The 18,818-nt window shown below is 39.3% G+C and overlaps 1 protein-coding gene across 1 annotated transcript in view; it reads right to left on the reverse strand.

Annotated features, from left to right (window-relative positions):
- Positions 1-18,818, reverse strand: part of ADAMTS9 (ADAM metallopeptidase with thrombospondin type 1 motif, 9) — a 224,143-nt gene that overhangs the window by 86,374 nt on the left and 118,951 nt on the right. Inside the window, exons 27-28 of the mRNA XM_006862109.1 lie at positions 14,588-14,749; positions 10,813-10,989 (exon numbers count right to left, since the gene is read on the reverse strand). Of these exons, the coding sequence (XP_006862171.1) occupies positions 10,813-10,989; positions 14,588-14,749 (339 nt within the window). The remainder of the gene's footprint in view (positions 1-10,812; positions 10,990-14,587; positions 14,750-18,818) is intronic.

The raw sequence follows: 18,818 nt of genomic DNA on the forward strand, positions 1-18,818 counted from the left end.
AAATCTTTACAGGAGCAGAAAGCCTCATCTTTCTTCTGCGGAACAGCTGGTAGTTTCGAACTGCTGACCGTGCGATTAGCAGCCCAATTCGTAACCACTACGCTACCAGAGCGTCTTTGAATAGCTGGGTTCATTCATTCATTCATTCTTTCATAACCAGTCACTAAGTCTGGGCCACATCAGACAGAAGAAGTAAAGGTTGGGGCAAGTACACAATTGATTTTGGACACAGGATTTTTTTGTTTGGTTTTGTTAACTTGAAATGTGGTAGTTATATCTACATTACTTCCCCTGTACAGATGATAAAAAGGAAGCAAACCCATTATGTTTTCCCTCTCTTCAAGTTACCAAGCTCTCAAATCATAACCATGTTCACCTGCAATGTGAACCAGGTAGTATAGTGGCGGTGATGCTGGTTGTATGCCGTGGAGTCAGTTCTGACTTGTAGCAACCCTGTACTGGGTTTCTAGGCTATAAATCTTTATGGGGCAGAAAGCCTCCTCTTTCTCCGGAGGAGCGGCTGGTAAATTTGAACTGCTGACCATGCAGTTAGCAGCCCAGCTCGTGATTCTGTATGCTACCAGGGGTCTTTATGTAGCATAGGGGTTGTTGGGAAAAGTGAGGAATGGAAAAGAATGCAAGGGTAGAACTTCAAATGGGTAATTGTCTCACCGCTGGGGATGAATAAGACAGTCCTGCAGAAAGAAGAGTGTAACTCCTTGTAGCTTAGTTTTAGCTCAAGAAAAAATGTGGATGATATTTCACTGCATTTAATGTGAGTCTTCTCAACCACAGAATTGTTAGTGTGGGATCATTTCGTAAGACATTTTAATAGTTCTTCAAATTTCACTTGTAGTGGTAGTGTATTGCATCCTACTACAAACAGTGCTGCTGCCAAAATCTGCGGATTCCTCTGTAAAACTGGCTCTAACAAAATCTGATTTATCATTCTCATTATCTACCTACCTGCTGAATAGAAAAACACTTAGATTTATTACCTCAAGTCATTCCATTTCTCTCTGTATATTAAAATGCCAGAAGTATTATAAAAAACGTGATTAATAAATAAAGAATTTTTTTTTCTTAAAATGTTCTAAAAGGCCCAACCAAATCTTGCTCTTTACTAGATTTAAACTTACGGGAAACAATTTTGTCATTCATTACCCTTTAGGAACTCTGAGAAAATCTGTAAATGACTCAATATTCTAAGGATTTTTTAATCTGGAAGAACTGAAAATCTTTAATTGTAGGTAATCTCTTTCCACGTAAGTTGCATTTTACCATTTCACTAACTAAACAGTATACAGTCCTGATGTGGCAATACAGGATAAACACTGGACTGTTGACCACAAAGTTGGTGGTTCAAACCTGCCAGCCACTCCTTAAAACCAAAGGCTTGAAGGTCAGAAAGTCCTGTGTTCAAATCTCAATTCAGTCACCTCCCAGCAATGTAATTTAGTACAACTAGTTAACTCCTTGGAGTCCTGGTGTGGTGCTGTGGGTTAAGTTGTTTGAACTGCAAGGTCGGCGGTTCAAGTTCACCAGCTGCTTCTCAGAAACCCTATCCAGGGTCGCTATGCATTAAGAACCAACTCAACGGCACTTAACAATAAGTTAACTTCTCAGATGATACTGGCTTTAACAAGGTGAAAGGTTTAGACTATGTAGGTAAACTATTTAACACAATCCCTAGCACCATTAAAGCTACAAAATGTAAGCAATTTTTATAAGAAAACATCCTAAATTCATATCTATAACTATGGGAAGAAATAGACTGTACAAAATCAAATGGTCGGGGGAAGGGGAATTTTTGTGGATAACTGAAGCTTTTCATACACGTTCTAATATTTCAAAAAGAAGGTAATTTAAGAAACAGTGTTTCAACCCTATGGAGGGTTGCCCAGGAGTGACTACTGTGTTATAATCTCCAACCTTGTGGTTTGCCATCCAGTAAATCTGCTATCAGGGTACTCTCTCTGTCTCCCTACACACACACACACACACACACACACACACACACAATGTTGTTATGTGCCCTTGAGCTTGTTTTGACACATAGTGATCCTGTATAGGTTTTCTGAGGAGTGGCTGGTGTGTTTGAACCACAGTAAGTAGGTGTGTTGTTGTTGTTGTTAAGTGCCATCGAGTCAGTTCCAACTCATAATGACCCTGTATAGGATTTCTGAGGAGCAGGTGGTGGATTTGAAACATCAACATCACGGTTTTAAGAGTCTACTGCTTATCCAGTGTCATACCACGACCCCAAACTTTACATAGATAGATGATGACCATCCACTGACATCTTAACTCACATCCTTCTATGATGTGTCTTTGAACTCGTTTCCGTAACGCTAATCTGCTCAACCTTCACCTACTGGACTCAGTGAATATGAAAATGTGCCTTGCTGAGACACTTCCTCTAAAGAGGGAAGGATCTCAGAATTCAAGCATCTACAAGGTGGCTACTCGGTGTTTTCCATTTTGGCCTTCTCCTAAAAAGCATCAATCAAGTCTTTCCCTGGCAGTGCACCCGAACACATAAACATGCTTTCTACTTTACTGCACTTGCTGCCCCCATGAACTTGAACTCTGAGAGGCACAAGAGGAGAGTTTGTTTTAACAGCTGCTTTTACCTTGAGGCCCTGGAGTTACAACTCTCAAGACAGCTGGTTTTGATAGCCTCTCTTTTTACAGTCCTCTCCTGTTTTTCCTTCTCCTAACGCCCAGCTGTTAGGGAACACCCACTGAAGTTTTCCAAAACAATGGCCCAGGACAGAAGAAGGACACGGCAATGCTAATCATTTGATGGCAGGACATCCTACACAGGAACGTCCACTTGTGTGCTGACACAGGGTTTTTCTCCCCAGTTTACTTTTACACATTTATTGATTTCTTAACTTTTGTTAATTACTGAAGAGTAAGGTCCTGTTGCCTGAGATCACCCTCTCCAACAAGACAGCCACTTGCCATACATAGCTGTTGAATTTACATGAATTAAAATGAAATACAAATTTGAAAATAGTTTCTCAGCACACTTGCTACAGTTCAAGTACACAGTAGCCACACGTGGTTGGTGGCTTCTTTATTTGAAAGCAAAGATGGAGAATATTTTCATCATGGCAGAAAGTTGTACTGAATTGACATTAACCTGTTTCTCACAAGAGCATGGGGAAGCATGGCTAGTTCTGAAGGATGGGTCTCTGGGTTCAGTCTGTATTGGTTCTCTTCTATCCTACTCTGGGGATATTCTTCTTTTTGGCTGTCAGTTTTCTCTTTCATGCATTTCCGGAAAGGGAAATTGTCATCATTACAAACACCCAAGGCAGTGATTCCACTTTAGGAAAGCAGCAGCAACAACAAAGCAACACAAGGCTGATGGTTGTGATCCACACACCCCAGGTCATTGTATAGAAACCCACTACATAACAAAAGAGAAAGCATCCTTTGAAAACTGTACCCCAGTGGAGGCCATAACTTCCCATACTTGTGTAGAAAATCAGGACCACAGTAGGGGGAAGGCAGAAAATAGGGTTCTCTACAAATCCTGGCCCTCAGATCTCTAGAACTCTGGGTTCCAATGTGAAAAAGAATAGAAGTATATGATGAAATCAGAGGTTTACAAAGGTTCTGTGCTCTCAAGCATTTATCATTGAAAAAGATTGGACAATTGTAGATTTCCAAGGAAAGATTATCAACAGCCATGAAGATATCTGCTCTAACAGCAATTTCTATTTATGATGGTGAAGGGGGATGCAGGGAGAGGGAGGAATAGCATTTCTGTAATTACATGTGCTTAGGTTTTTTAACTGAGTATTACATTTTCTTTTTCCACTAGAACAAAGTAGTCTGACTTGCTCATTGTTACATTAGTACTAGAACAGTGCCTGGTCCACAGCAGAAGCTTGACATGTATTTGATGAAAATGATTAACTTTTATTTAAAAAAGGAATGATGCAGAGAATTTTACTCTCTCCATAAAACAAATCTTTCTCAGCTACGTTACTAATCTTGAAGATTCTCTCCCAGCCAATTAGGCCTGGACTTGACCTCTACCTCCCAGTCTACATTCCAAACTTTCCATTCCTTTTGATTCCAGAAGGGCAAACACAATAACGTGAGTCAACGAGAGAACTCACACTCCTCCCCACAGCCCAATCACTCTCCTACCCCTGTGCCCCCATCTTTGAACTTTTTAAAACCATAAAAATAAAAACCTGCCAAGTTATGACATGAAATATTAAGTGTCACAAGTAGGAACAAAATCTCTGGTAGGCATATAACCACTGTGATGTCAGCAGACTAAAAAATAAGCTTGCTAAATTTTATTTTCAATGAAACAGAGACAGGCAAGTGTTTTATTTGTTCTGAACACATTTGAGGTGTGAGGGATTCAGAGAGTCTTATTTTATATTGAATTCAGGTAAATATTGTCATTTCATATTATTTTTTAATTAAAAAATAATTTTCATTTTTGATACTCCATAAGGATAAGAGTCAAATAACATGACCTTTTTTTTTTTTTTAAAAGTTACGGCACAGGATGCGTCTTGGATTTAGTAAAATATATTATCATTACCAAACAAATGAGTACATATTTATGTAACGATATTCTTTATGACCAAAATCTTTATTCCATCCTAAGAGACAGAGATGCTTTTGGCTATTTCCTAAACTTAAACTGGGGAGCGTGGTGGCTGGACTGTGAACTAGAAGTTCCGTGGCTCAGATCTGCCAGCCGCTCCTTGACAGAAAGATGAGGCTTTCAGCTCCTGTGAAGACTTAAAGCCTCAAAAACCCATAGTGTTAATACGAGTCGGAACCTAGTCAAGGGCACTTAGCAACACCAGCAAACGTAAACTGATCCTGGAGAAGGTTCAGGGCAGGCCAGCGTTCTGTTCAGTTGTAATAGAGTGTCCGTGAGTCAGAGGTCCATCTGATAGTGCAACAAGAACAAAATGCTGATCGTTGTTGGGACTGCCCAGAACTGTCTTTAAAAGTTGGAACTTACTGACAGAGGAACACAAATTTGGATTTTCTATTGTTGTAATCAAATGGACAACACTAAAGTCATTTGTATTATACTAAGGTTAATTGTAGTTTGAATTTTAGGCACGTCTTTCATTGTATATAAACAGAAAGCTTAAAAAATTCAGTCTGAACATGGCTGTTTCGGTCTATCAAATCAGCATTAGGGTTTGTAGGATTAATATAGACAGTACATGGGCACTGAGATCTTATCATTAAAACAGACCACCACATAGTCAAGTGGGTTCCTAACAGATCCTCCCCACCTCATGATTTAACAAAAGGGTTACATGGGATGTGCATTTGCTTAAGTTGGCCAGGAACATGGAAAATGCTCAGAAAACATTAGGTATTGTTATTATAATTTCCTTTGGAAAAATGATCCTATTTAGCTCTTTATTTCAAAACAAAGTAAAAAGCCCCACAACTTCTAATTTACATACCAAAAAATACAAATCTGCTCATTTCAAGTCCAACTCAAAACGAAGAGCAGAACTACCTCTAGATTTCAAGACTAATCCATACAGAAGCATACTACTCCATCTTTCTCTTATGGAACAGCTGGTGGGATTGAACCACCAACCTCAGATTTATCAGCTGAGCACTTCACCACTGGGTCACCACTTACCCTAAATCACACAGGGCCACCTTAACTTTGGTACTTTCATTCTCAGTCCCCATAGTAAACTCTAATACAAAACTCGAGCTTAACAGAGAAATGAGATACAAAGAGGCCTATGATGTCAGTTTTATGATTTATAATTTTTTGGAAAGGGTAGGCTCTCCTGAAACATCCAACTTTATTGTTATAGTATTTTTAATTTTTTTTCCTTGAGTAAGACATGCTTTTGGAAATGGATTGCAAAAGAACAAATAACAAAATTGGCAAAGGCTATAAGCCTTTTACAGTCATCTGAACATGAAGAATAAGGTCTAATCAAATATGTGCATATTAGGTTAGCTTTTTCTCTACCTGTCCCCTGTTGTATGTTCTGAACCATCTCTTTTAATCACTCTTTTCGTCTCCTAGCTATGTCTTATTATTATAAAAAAATTCAATAAATGGAACATTCATATTTTATAGTTGAGGTTCACAGAATTATGACAACAGTATTTGAAAAGAAAAATAACAAAATGTTAAGCCTCATATACTTTTAGTTATACCACTAAGAGTCATTTCTGACTGAGAAAGATTTTTTAAATACCCCTTTAACAAATACATTTTGAACTATCCAATTATACAAAGTTTGCTACTTAGCTATTTAGATTTGGGGAGGTCGTGGTCACGGGTGGAGGGAAATTACAAAACTGTATTTTTTTTAAATCCAAAGAAACATCAATTTGCATTCCTAATTCACACAGTCTACTTGCCATTACAAGTCTTGCTGCTAAACAATGATTTTTAAACATTGTATATAAAATTAAATAACATGAAAAAATAAATATGCTTTATTACATAAACACATAGAAAGCTGTACTGCTCAAAATATTCAGATAACACTAGGCTTGGCTGCTTACAACGGCACTCAGAAAATCTGGTAGGGATATTTACAATCTTGATTTTTTTTCTGGAGACAGATATAGGGAGGTGATAAAAAACTGATGTCAGACATCTTTTCCTACTACCTACAGAAGCTGCAAACTTTAATATGAAAATGAGGTAGACACAAATTCATAAGTTGGCCAGGCAGAAACAAAAGCATAGTTTCTTGGTGAGCTCATAAATTCTCATTATTCGGGTCGACAAGCACAATTCCAAAACATCTAGAGCCAGCCTCAGAGAACACTTTCAGGCTTGTCGTAAAAACTCAAACGAGCAATTTCTCCTAAGGAGAATCCCAACCTCCAAGTTGATGACCAAGCAGTTACCCAGGGAAACACAGAAAGGCAGGCTACAGAGCCACTCGGGGCCTGTGCCATCACTTCACAGTGTTTTACTGGAATTTTCTAGATTCATTAGCTCAACGTTCTCAGTGCATCTCTCTAGTCATGGGGAGATGCATCTAGTACTCTGTCTGTACCTGGGACGGGCTGCAGAAGTTGACTGAAATTCACACTGAATTAAGAACCTTAGTTCAAAAGTAAATATCCCCTGAAGTCTTCATAAAACTAAACATCAATTTAGCACAACTAGTTAAAAAAAAGAACAAAAACACAAAAGTCTGCCATGATGGTTTCATGATCACGAGGCTCTTTTAAGAATGATCTCTTGAAACCGATCTTGAGGGATCAAACTGACAATAGTAACTCCAAAGACTAGACAGGAACTTTATGGGGCAATGAGTTTATGGTCATGGAGGAGGGACAATTCAGAAAAGGTGGGTGCGAAGGATAGCACAATTCAAAGACTGTCAACAACTTCACTGAGTTGTGCATGGAGAAACTATTGAATTGGTGTGTCTTCTGCTGTGTATAGTCTCACAATATCAAAACATATTAAAAAATAATAATAAAGCATTCCCCAAAGAAGCATTAACAATGCATTAAAAAGAACACAAGAAAGGATGAATAGGAGGATGCTCTTCACAAGCATGACTGGAAATCTACAAGGACTCGAGGCCGAACTAGGGGTAGAACACATGTACTTGAGGTCTAAGCTCAAAGAAGCGTCATTTTAGAGGCTCAGGAAGCCATGTTTAATTGCGAATGGAAATTTATTTTCTGAATTCTGCTCTTTGGCAACTAGTGTTGGATGAGCCTGTTTGCATCTTGACCTGGGAAAAAGTCTGTTCCACAGTGGCAGTTGCTTCTACACAGTGTCTACAGTGTGACCGTGTTTGGGAGAGAAAACCACCTGACAGGGGCACTAAAATGCTATTCTTGGTCTCGTAAAATATCAAATTTGCTTTCTTTCTACAGCAGCATGTTAGCACCTCACGCATAATTTTTTTTTTTTCCATTTACACTGTCAGTTAAAAAGATGGAGCACCAGAGAAGTGGTTTTATAGCTGTTAACACGATTCAATGAGGTATGTTTAGATTTGGAATTACTAACAGGTTGGACCACAACCCATAGACATCAACATACAATTCATCAAATCAAAATCCTACAGTAAGCATTAAAAAGACTGCCCTCTCACACATATATTTAGGATAAGTAGATTTTCAAATGCAGCTATTGAGATACAAAGTGTTAGAGCTGTTTTTTTTTCTTTAAATCAGAATTTTAAAACCTTGCAGAAGTAGCCCTACCCCCAGACTGCAGAAGTATTTAAATAAATATTCAAATAATTATCACTTTACAAAAGAAGCATTAAAATCACATCGGAAGTAAAAATATTTTAAGGTCTATGTGTTTGCTTCTGTGCAAAGCAGAAATTTCACATGTTTTCTCAAGTGCTTCAAAACTGTGTGCCAGCCCCAAGAAGGACAAGGAAATTAAATAAACTTATAGTCCTCACTTAAAATAAGAGGCAATTTCACATTATTAGATTTTAGCATTTAACCAAAACCCACCCACCGACAGGGAGTCAATTCAGACTCATAGCAACCCTGTATAGAGGCAGAGTATTAGAAATGCACCATAGGGTTTCCAAGGCTGTAAGAGCACACTCCCACATCTTTCTCTCCTGAAACAGCTGGTTGGTTTGAACCGCTGACCTTTTGGATAGTAGCTGAGTGCTTGAACCACTGCTCCAACAGGGATCCTTAAAATTAAAATTACTCTTTCTAAAGTATCTGTGAAGGAAGGGGGTTGTCTGTATACAAAATATGAGCTGTATTTAAAAGTGTTCAAGCAAGACAATGCTGTGGATATACAAACATATCCTTCCTCTGAGTACTATATTTTATAATTTTCTACGCTTATGTTTTCTCCCCATTTTCCCAAAGAAATCTTTCCAAGGGAGAAAAATATGGACTGATCAGTGAAATTAAGAGTCTAGAAAAGTAAAACATGGATTTCTTTGTTCACAAGATCACAGAAATCAGAACAAGAGGTTTGTCTCTGAGACCTGAGAAATGTTTCTTGCTAAAAAAAAAGAAAGAAAGACATTCTTTTGGGAGAGCTTGTAGACTTTTGCAAACTCCTAACTCTAGGTTTTGCTGTTGCTATGGCCTAAATTAAGAAGACGAAAATGGGCTCAAAAGGTAAAATTCCATGAAAAGCGATATGTAATACATGCCTTGGGGAAGTTGGGAATGTCCAAGGATTTCCCTCACATTCCAAGGTTATTTCTGATCTTCAAAAAGTTAAATTTTTGGTAGATGGGGTATGCCAGCATTGCTAACACAAAAGTCCTGGTGAATTACATATCTGACTCCACATATCATTTCTTAAACTCATAAATGAAACCCTGGCACAACTCATAAACAGTTCCAGTTGAGATAATACTCTAAATTTTTTTATATTTCTACTTATTCGAGGTACACAGCTAGTGTGATACCTGCAGAGACACACACATTACAAACCTTGGCTTTTAGATGCTACAACAGATATAGTCTCTCCAGTTAATTTGCTCTTTATCTGGTTTCAGATATGGTTAAGACCTTTGCACAGAATACCTGAATAAAAAGACTTCTGGGTCTGACTTAATAAAACACACCTAACTCCTCACGTATCAACTATTTCATTATCTGACATTAGACATTTATGACAAAAGTAAAAAAAAATCTACTCTCCAACTATTTTGTGCATTTACAATGCACATCTGGCAGTAAGGAATGTCAAGGTGCAAGGTAAGAATACAGCTGGTTATGATGGTTACGGTCATGTGGATTGAGCCATGATTCTAGTGCTATGTTATGATGTAATTTGGCAGTTCTAGAATGGTGCTAATTTAGTGTTATGTAATGACGCAGTAATCCTCCCTTTTGTGGTCTGATGTGGTCATCCTCCATTTTCACATAATGCCAATTTTCAAATAATAGCATGGTCTTTGGAATCAAGCTGTGTCGTAAAGTGAGGGACTGGTATAACATATTTGGGTTCAGTGCGATTAATGTATTTTAGGTGAACATTCACTCTATTTACATATAGTAGCTCGAGTGCCCCATAGCTTATGGCATAACTCGGCCACAGTATTATTCTGACTCAGCCAATGCTGCTCTTGTCAAGAGGTACACCAGAAGTTTGTATATTTGCAGTAGCAAACCTGTCTTAAAACACCAACTGCTAACTAAGCAGAGAGCAAAGAAAGCCAAGGATTATGGCAAAAATAATCTCAGATGGACTTTCTGTCTTAGAGGAGGAGAAAGAACCTTTCAGGCACCTTGAATGGCACCAGGTCAGCGATTCTACTGCTGGTCATTTTCACAATAATTTAACCCTTTGTGATAATTGTGTTGACAGCAGTATTCAATTCATATATCAGAAAAAGGCAAATCATAAAGGCACTGAAAGATAAATTACTTTTGCTTCAATAAGCAGTCATCTTCCTCCCAAAAGTTAAATCTACTACAGTTTAGAGACGGAAAGAATGCCTGCTATTGAGTTGTCTGTTGCAATTGCTTTGAAGCTTCATAGCTACATGAAATCATTATTTGGTGTCTTAAATATATATATAAATTTCCCCTGCCCCCAGTGTGCTAGGTAAGGAATCTACTTCTTAGAACCAGGCCCTGTATGAGGTACTCATATTTTGAAGTCATTTTGTGTAAAATTATAAGAAATGAATACTGTTGTGCACCAATATGAAGAAAACAACATACTCTTTCTAGCACAGTTTCAGGGATGCCCTTTGAGTAAGTAGGGTAAGTGTCTGTTGCAGAGAAATGGCCCAGAATATTTTAGATTTGCTATACTAGTTACATATGTTGGTCAACAATTATTAACAGTTAAGGCCGTACCGAACTCCAAGGGCCAGTACTCCAGGCAGCATCTTGAGGACAAGTATGAGTGTTACACTGCTCACGATCTGGAGGTTTGTCCAGAATTTCACAGCTTAAGTCTGGAAATCGTTCACCAGAAGGCCGCTGACAGACTACCAGTCTTGTTTGTATTCCTCCACCACAAAGCTTAGAACACTAGAAGACAGAAAATAAAGCAGCAGTTATTTTGTCTGAGTAGGCAATGCTAACTTTTCTACTTCTGTAAAGAAACTCTCCGAGCTAAACTCTGTTAGGGCATTGTGCAAGGTAAATCTCTGATGGAACTAACCACATTGAATTATCAAAGGTATTACAGAAATAACAAAACCAAATCTGTTTCCATCAAATTGATCTACCATCACTGTTTATTGAGCGCTTCCACCTTACCTGTAGTAGCGCTATACAAGATAAGCCACAAGGTTGGTGATTTGAGCCCACCAACCACTCTGCAGAAGGAGGATATAAGGCTTTTGGCTCCTGTAAAGATTTACAGACTCGAAACCCCATACAAGGTATCTATGAATAAGAACTGACGTCACAGTACCAACAACCACCACCACCTCCCCTGTGTCAAGCACTTTTATATTGTTGTTAAGTGCCAGGGAGTCAAATATAACTCACAGCATCCCAATACAGGATATCCGAGGAATGGCTGGTTGATTTCAATCATCAACCTTGCAGTTCAAGACAACACTGTAGTTAAGTGCTTATCCTATAGTGGCATACCAGACTCCTAAGTATGTATGTATGCATGTGTAGATATACATGTATATATATATGTGTGTGTGTGTGTATGTATGTGGACTCCTGGTGTGCACTGTAGGATCAGCACTGGACCATAAATTGCAAGGTTGGCAATTCAAACCCACCAGTGGCTCTTTGGAAACCCTATACAGGGTCGCTATGAGATAGAACAGCCTCAACAGCACTTAACAACAACAACATATATTATCTCATCTAGAAGAAGGTACGAGGGGGGCATCAAAAGGTCCTTGGAAAATTGCCATTATCTTTTATCTTCTAATGTCATCTTCCTACAATGAGGCAACTAAGGTTAAAAGAGATTAATTTATGTGATCTAGATTAATGCAACAGCAAGTGGATAAGATAAGATGAAGCAGCACTGATGGTATAGTTGTTAAAGTGCCCAGCTGCTAACTGCTAGCAGTTTGAACCCATCAGCCACTCTTTGGGAGAAAGATTTGGCCATCTGCTTCCATAAATATTATAGCCTTGGAAACCCTATGAGACAGTCCTACTCTATTCTATGTCTATAGGGTCGTTAGGAAAACTGACCTGCTAGCATCTAACAACAAGGTTGAGATGTTGTTTTTTTTTTAAGATTTTATTGTGAATTGAGTGATAGCTTACATGGAAGAACAGCCATTTTACACTCATCAATTCATTGCAATAATTGCAATCGAATGAAATTATTTTTGAGGTACACAGAATCAAAGAACTACCCAGTACCAAATGAAGAACATAATGACTTGGCTGGTTTTATTTTCTGGTGACTTCTAAGAAGAGTCACTAACCTTTGGTTATTTCATGGTTCTAACCTTCAAAGACCTTTGTGACGCTAAAATCTGTTGCACTATCTCCATGTCTTAGGATAACTAGGACTTTTTCTGCTAGGATGAATAAGCACTGTGGTGGGAACACCGGATAAAAAAAAAATCTGACTCTTGGCCAGATCCAAGTTTCCAAGGAGGAATAAGTTGTATTTCTTGGACGGTGCCACTGTGCTCACATCCAGGAACACTGAAATCTGCTTTCCCTGATGTGTCAAGGCCAGATCTCCCACAGAATTTGGAATGCTCTGGTCTGTGCTGACAGCAAGCATCCCAGTGAATGTGAGTACTCTGTAACGGGCTTGGGTCCAATTACAGAAGCTTAATCATGGCCCCACAGGACACAACTTTTCAGAAGAGTTTTGGGAAACCTACAATACACAAGTCCCTAAGTCTGACCCCACCCCTTTCCTTCTCTTCAGCAAAGCCCTCCAGAATGACATAACTGTCAAAGAAAGTCAACAAAACTCTCTGTTCTTATTGAGTATGACTACTTTGTTACGTGTCCGACATTGTGAAACTGATATGTGTATACATTCTTGTGGGCAGCCAAAAGTATGAACTGACAGGTCCATCAATCTCCTTTGTCCTTTCTCCGTCTTGGCACTGGGGCTGCCAAGATGCTAATCCTGTGTTTTAGTTTACAAATATTACAGTAAAAACAGACAGAACTGCTCAACATATTAAATATCTACTCTCCATGTGTATTCAAGAACAGAGACAGAGACTCCTGGTTAAACACAAAGCAATAAGCATCTAAACCCTATAAATAATAGAGGCTAAACGTATATATAATAATAATAGTAACATGAAAGATAATTACAATTACCATCATGAACAATCATTGATAACAATGTGATTACGAATCGGGCTGCGAACCTTAAGGTCAGCGGTTCGAAACTACCAGCTGCTCCGCGGGAGAAAGATGAGGCTTTCTACTCCCGTAAAGATTTACATCCTCGGAAACCCTGTACAGGGTCGCTATGGGTCGGAACCGACTCGATGGCACATAACAACAACAACAACAACAATAATTAATAGCTATTGAAGGCTATGTGCTAGGCGTTTGACATGCACTGTCTTATATCACAGTCATGAATACTAATTGATGTTGGGCTTATTGTCTTTCCCATTTACAGATGAGGATACAGAACTCTGACAAAGTTACATTCTTTTCCAAGGTTACAAAGCTTGTAAGAGCTAGGACTAGAAAAGTGACCTAGTTTCGTCTGCTCAAAATGCTATATTGCCCGACACCAGGAAAACTGTTTACAGCAGGTCGCTCTCAAAATAGTGAGGAATGAAGAATTTCATAATTTTAGAATATATGTAGAATTATTCAATTCTATAATGCAATAACAGTCTTTGAAAGGAATGTTGCTATTAAGCGTCATCGAGTTGGTGCTGACTCATAGCCACCCTGTATATGGTTTCAGAGGAGCAGCTGGTAGGTTTGATCCTCTGACCTTGTGGTTAGTAGTCCAGTGCTTCTTCTACAGAGTCACAGTAGGACCCCATTAGCAACACTGATTCAGGCTTCATCAGGACTTGGAACATAGAACCATAAAACCAGGGTGCATCACAAATAGTCCCAAACTATCAAGAAGACAGCAAGACTTACATGGGCTAGTTTAATATAAAATCATGTTCAAAGTTACTGCTTTTTAATGAGTTGTTGTTGTTATTAAGTGCTGTTGAGTCGTCTCTGACTCATAGCGACCCTGTATAGGGTCTCCAAGGAGCAGCTGGTGAGACTGAACCACCGACCTTGCAGTTCAAACTGACAATGCAGTCCAGCACACCAACCTGCAACGCCACAAGTGAAAAAAAAAATGAAATCAGCATTTATCCACATTCTTTCCAATGAAATGGATAAGCATTGTAGACTAAGCACTGGACTGCTAACCACAAAGTCAGTGGTTCAAGCACCACTCCAGTCTTTCCTTGAAAACTCTATACAGAGTCCCTGTGAGTTGGAACTGACTCAAAGTCACTTAACAACAATAAATGCACTTTAAAAATAATCCAAGATTAAGACACCTCATAGTTAAGTCAAGTGAAGAAATTTATACCACAACTAGTTCTTCTGCCTTATGATAAATTGTGAATGGTATTACACTTTGTTCAAAAAAATTATTCTGTGTTGTTTCCGAAGGAAGTACAAACGGTTAATTCACTCTCACCTCTCCCCAGTTGCCATAAGCCCATTGAGGACACGGGCCGGATTCACAGGCTCTTTGCTCATCGGGTTTGATTCTTTCCACGCAGTCATTTGCAGTGTATCCATTTTCATCCTGACACACGACCACACGCCTCTGGGACCCACCAGCACAGGTACTGGAACACTAAACACATCAGTCAACAAGTTAACCCCTCTTCAATCTCCAGCATGTTCAAGGTCAGAGACTAATGTGGCAGAAACTGTTGTCAAGTTGTCCAAAGTGGACAAAAACCAATCATGAGAACCTGAGAGCTTCCCTCCCCTGGGGTTGTTTCACGTATGGGTCTTTATAAATACCCAGAGGGGCAGAAATGTGGCTTCTCCTTCAGGCATGCTTCATTAAATCCTAGGTAGGTTAAACTCTTATCATGTGCAAAGCAATCACATTTACCGCCTCCTTTATCCTCTCTACATCTGAGAGTATTAGGGCACAGACTGATAACATGGTGAATTTGGACATCTTTTGCTTTTTCAAAACTCCAACTGTTTACTTAGAACCAATCTTTGCCTTCCCTTGCATTGCAGGGGTCAAATTATAGGCTTAATGACTTGCCAGTTATTGATATTAACCTGCTGTCCTAACTCACTCAATTACTCACCCAAGGAAAGTATCACGAATTGCATTTCGTCACACTTTTCTTGCAGGTCATATGCCTTTCTCTGCCTTTTCAATGAGCCTAAAGGAGCTCTGGTAGTGTAGTGGTTACGAATTGGGCTATGAACCACAAAGTCAGCAGTTCGAAACTACCAGCTGTTCCATGGGAGAAAGATGAGGCTCTCTGCTCCCGTAAAGATTTACAGCCTCGGAAACCCTGTACAGGGTCGCTCTGAGTCAGAACCGACTCCACGGCACTTAACAACAACAGCAACCACAACATGTGTCATTAACCATGGTAGTAAGATTCGTTTCATTGAATATTGTCACTTGCCCAATGAAAGGCATTGAATTCTACATTGACAAACCTCTCTTTGGACACACTTTCAGTCTAATACTCCCTCTCTCATGGCTGTCAGAGCTTAATGTTTGCATTTCAGCAGTTTCCCACACAAGCTTCTCATAGCTCTTTTATTTATCTACATCTTGAGCACTTTATTTCTTTTTCTTTACATAATTTCCTTATCTTTTTAGTACCCGATGTGTTTGCTAATATCCCTCACTCTGACCCTTAAACTATTAAGCCAGTCCGCATACAAAGTAACCATCTAGACCTCAAAGCAAGGTTGTTGTTGTTAGGTGCCATCAACTCAGTTTCATTCACAGACCCTGCATAGGGTTTCAGAGAAGCTACTATTGAATCTGAACTGCCAACCTTGTGTGGCTGAAACCAACCTTGCAGTTCAGCGCCTTAACCTGCAGCACCACACCAGGACTCTGAAAGCTAGGGAATACCCACCAATTATCAAGCCTCAAATCGTATTTGCAACAGTGTTAGTGCAAGGTTCGGATGTCTGCTATTCTATTTCATTTTAGCTGAAACCAGTGTAACCTCAAAAGACAGTCAGCGCTCTGTATGCAGAGGTTCTGTAGCACTGCATCAACCAACAGTGGATGGAAAATACTGGAGGGGGGTAGCAATCAAGTGGTCAAAGCAATCCCTCAAAGGCTAACATGGAATGTAAAGTGCTATTTACATACTATTCACATTGCCTTAGGTATTAGAAATCATCTACAGATGACTTACAGTGAGAGAGGACTTCAAAAAATTTTGTGGGAAAATTTCATTATCTCTAAATACCCTTTCCCCACAAACTTTTTGAAGGCAGCTAGTACCTGGAAGGATATGCATTACTATATATATAATGTTCAAGTCCCTTATATAAAATACTACACTATTTTATATAAGGGACTTGAGCCTTCCTGGGTTTTGGTATCCTCAGATTTTGTTATCTGTGGAGGGTCATGGAACTAATCCCCCATGGGTACCAAGGGCTGGTTGTACCCTCAAACACCACTTCTTGCTAATGTTTCTTCCACATCATGATGTGAAAACATTTTACTGCAGATTATGTTCAACTTCCCTGACTACTCTGATCAAATGGTGAGTGATTATACAGTTTTCTGTAGTTTTACTGTGGTTCCGTGTTTACGGAGTCTTGGTGTGGCACTGTGGAATAAAGCGCAGGACCACAGGGTTGGTTTGAACCACACGGTAGGCAGTTCAAGCTCACCTACTGCTATTTGGAAACCCTACACTGAGCTGCTATGAGACAAAACTGACTCCATAGCACTTAACAACAACAACAGTTGATATCTGAAAGACCTGGGTGGTACAAACGATTAATGCATTTGTCTAATATTATATAATAATGGCTGAAGACTCTAGTCCACCCTGAAGAAAGGAATGGTGGTCTACTTCAGAAATGCTACAGAACATATTTCCACTCGAAAGTCATAATTTTCAGTCCACTCAAGGGCAACTGGTACTGGAAGTTGGGATCCATACTATCATTTTGTATTAGGTTTCATTTTATAAACGTAGAGAAGGATTACAGAATTACTATTTCTGCCTGAGAAAACATTTAGGAGCATTTCTATTTACAAAGACTCTACCTCTATTTTCTGAAAGGTCGAGGTGTATTTACTCTGAACTTGAAAATACTTGTTTCTTATTTTTAAATATCTTAATATATAATAAAAAACACACAAAGAACTTCATTGTTTTCTTTAGCTTTGTTTGGGGACCAGACTTTGCTAGTCCATCTGAGTTTTGTTATCCTAATTAAATATACATACAACTTTTTGAGGGAAGGCACAATGTCCTAAATGTACCTCTTATGCTGATTTACGGCCTGATCCAATCACAGACCTTGGATGGAACAGCTCTATAACCCTCATGCTACCTTCCTTGGAGTCCTGGTGTGGCGCTGTGGGCTAAAGCACTGGACTGCAAGGTCGTTTGAGCCACATCATTGGTGGTTCAAGCTCACCAGCCATTCCTTGGAAACCCTACACAGGGTCAATATGGATCAGAATAGACTCAATGGCACACAACAACAACACCCTTCCTTGGACTGTAGTTGGTTAGTACAAGGGTGGAATGTAACCCAAGGACAACCAATCCACTGACTGCCCAGTGACCAGGCAGCTTTTGCTGAGAATCAAGAGACGAATGTTGGGCTCAGCTGGGGTCAAGCTATCAACCTGCATGGCCTTGAACTATCTGAAACCTGCTTGGGTCTTTGTATCCACATACACAGGTGAAGTATTATACATAATCTTTCTCCATGTCTGATCTGGGCATCGTGTGAGTAACAGGGGTTCTTAGTTCCATTCCCATATTACAGAATTTCACTCTGGAATTCTTTTATAAGAATATTCCTCTTTTCTTTACATGACAACATTTTCCTTGGTAAATATGTTTTGGAAGAGACACTGCACCTATTAACAAAATGTGGATGAGATTTTACATTCCTCTTGGACAAAGCAAAGGAGCATGGCCTTGTGACAGTAAGAAGTAGCAAACAATGAACAAACATTTTTCTTATTGGCTCAACATACTTCCCCTTATGCTTGCCAATATTAGTCCCATTTTCCTCTGAGGAGCTCTTCCTCCCCAATGGAAGATATCTGGGTGTACACTGTACAACCAAAGCTGCCCTACGGTGGACAAGTGGACCAAGCTGGGTCACTGATACTTTTCTGGAAATGTGAGTCATGAGCATAGTTAATTCCAAGGTGGAACAAAATTGGAAGGAATTCATTAACCAAAAAATGCCTAAAGAAAGCATCCTTTAGTTACTGCTCCATCCAGATCAGTTGTTGGCAAATCACAGCCCAAGGACCAAATTCTGCCTGCAGTCTGTTTTTGTTTAATAACAAACAAACAACTGGAAAATACTTGTGCCCCTTCGTTTGCATACAATATTGTCTTGACTGCTTTTGTGTTACAAGGACAGAGCAGAGTAGTTGCCAAGAAACACCCAATGGCTCACAAAGGCAAAAACATTTACCATAAGGTCCTTTCTAGAAAAAATGCTGACTCTTGATCTAGATGCCTGAAGGGGCTTTGGTCCCTCTCCTTGCTAGAACTAAACGGACAATTTTATTTGCTTGGGTTTCACTTTAAACGTCATTTTCTTTTGTTTATAACTGTTGTTGTCATCATTCCTGTTAAGTGCCGTAGAGTCGATCCTGACCCATAGCTACCCTGTATAGGCTTTTCAAGGAGCCAGTGGTGAGCTTGAACCACTGA

This window comes from Chrysochloris asiatica, unplaced genomic scaffold (assembly GCF_000296735.1).
Source record: "Chrysochloris asiatica unplaced genomic scaffold, ChrAsi1.0 scaffold00046, whole genome shotgun sequence".
NCBI classification, from domain to species: domain Eukaryota; kingdom Metazoa; phylum Chordata; class Mammalia; order Afrosoricida; family Chrysochloridae; genus Chrysochloris; species Chrysochloris asiatica.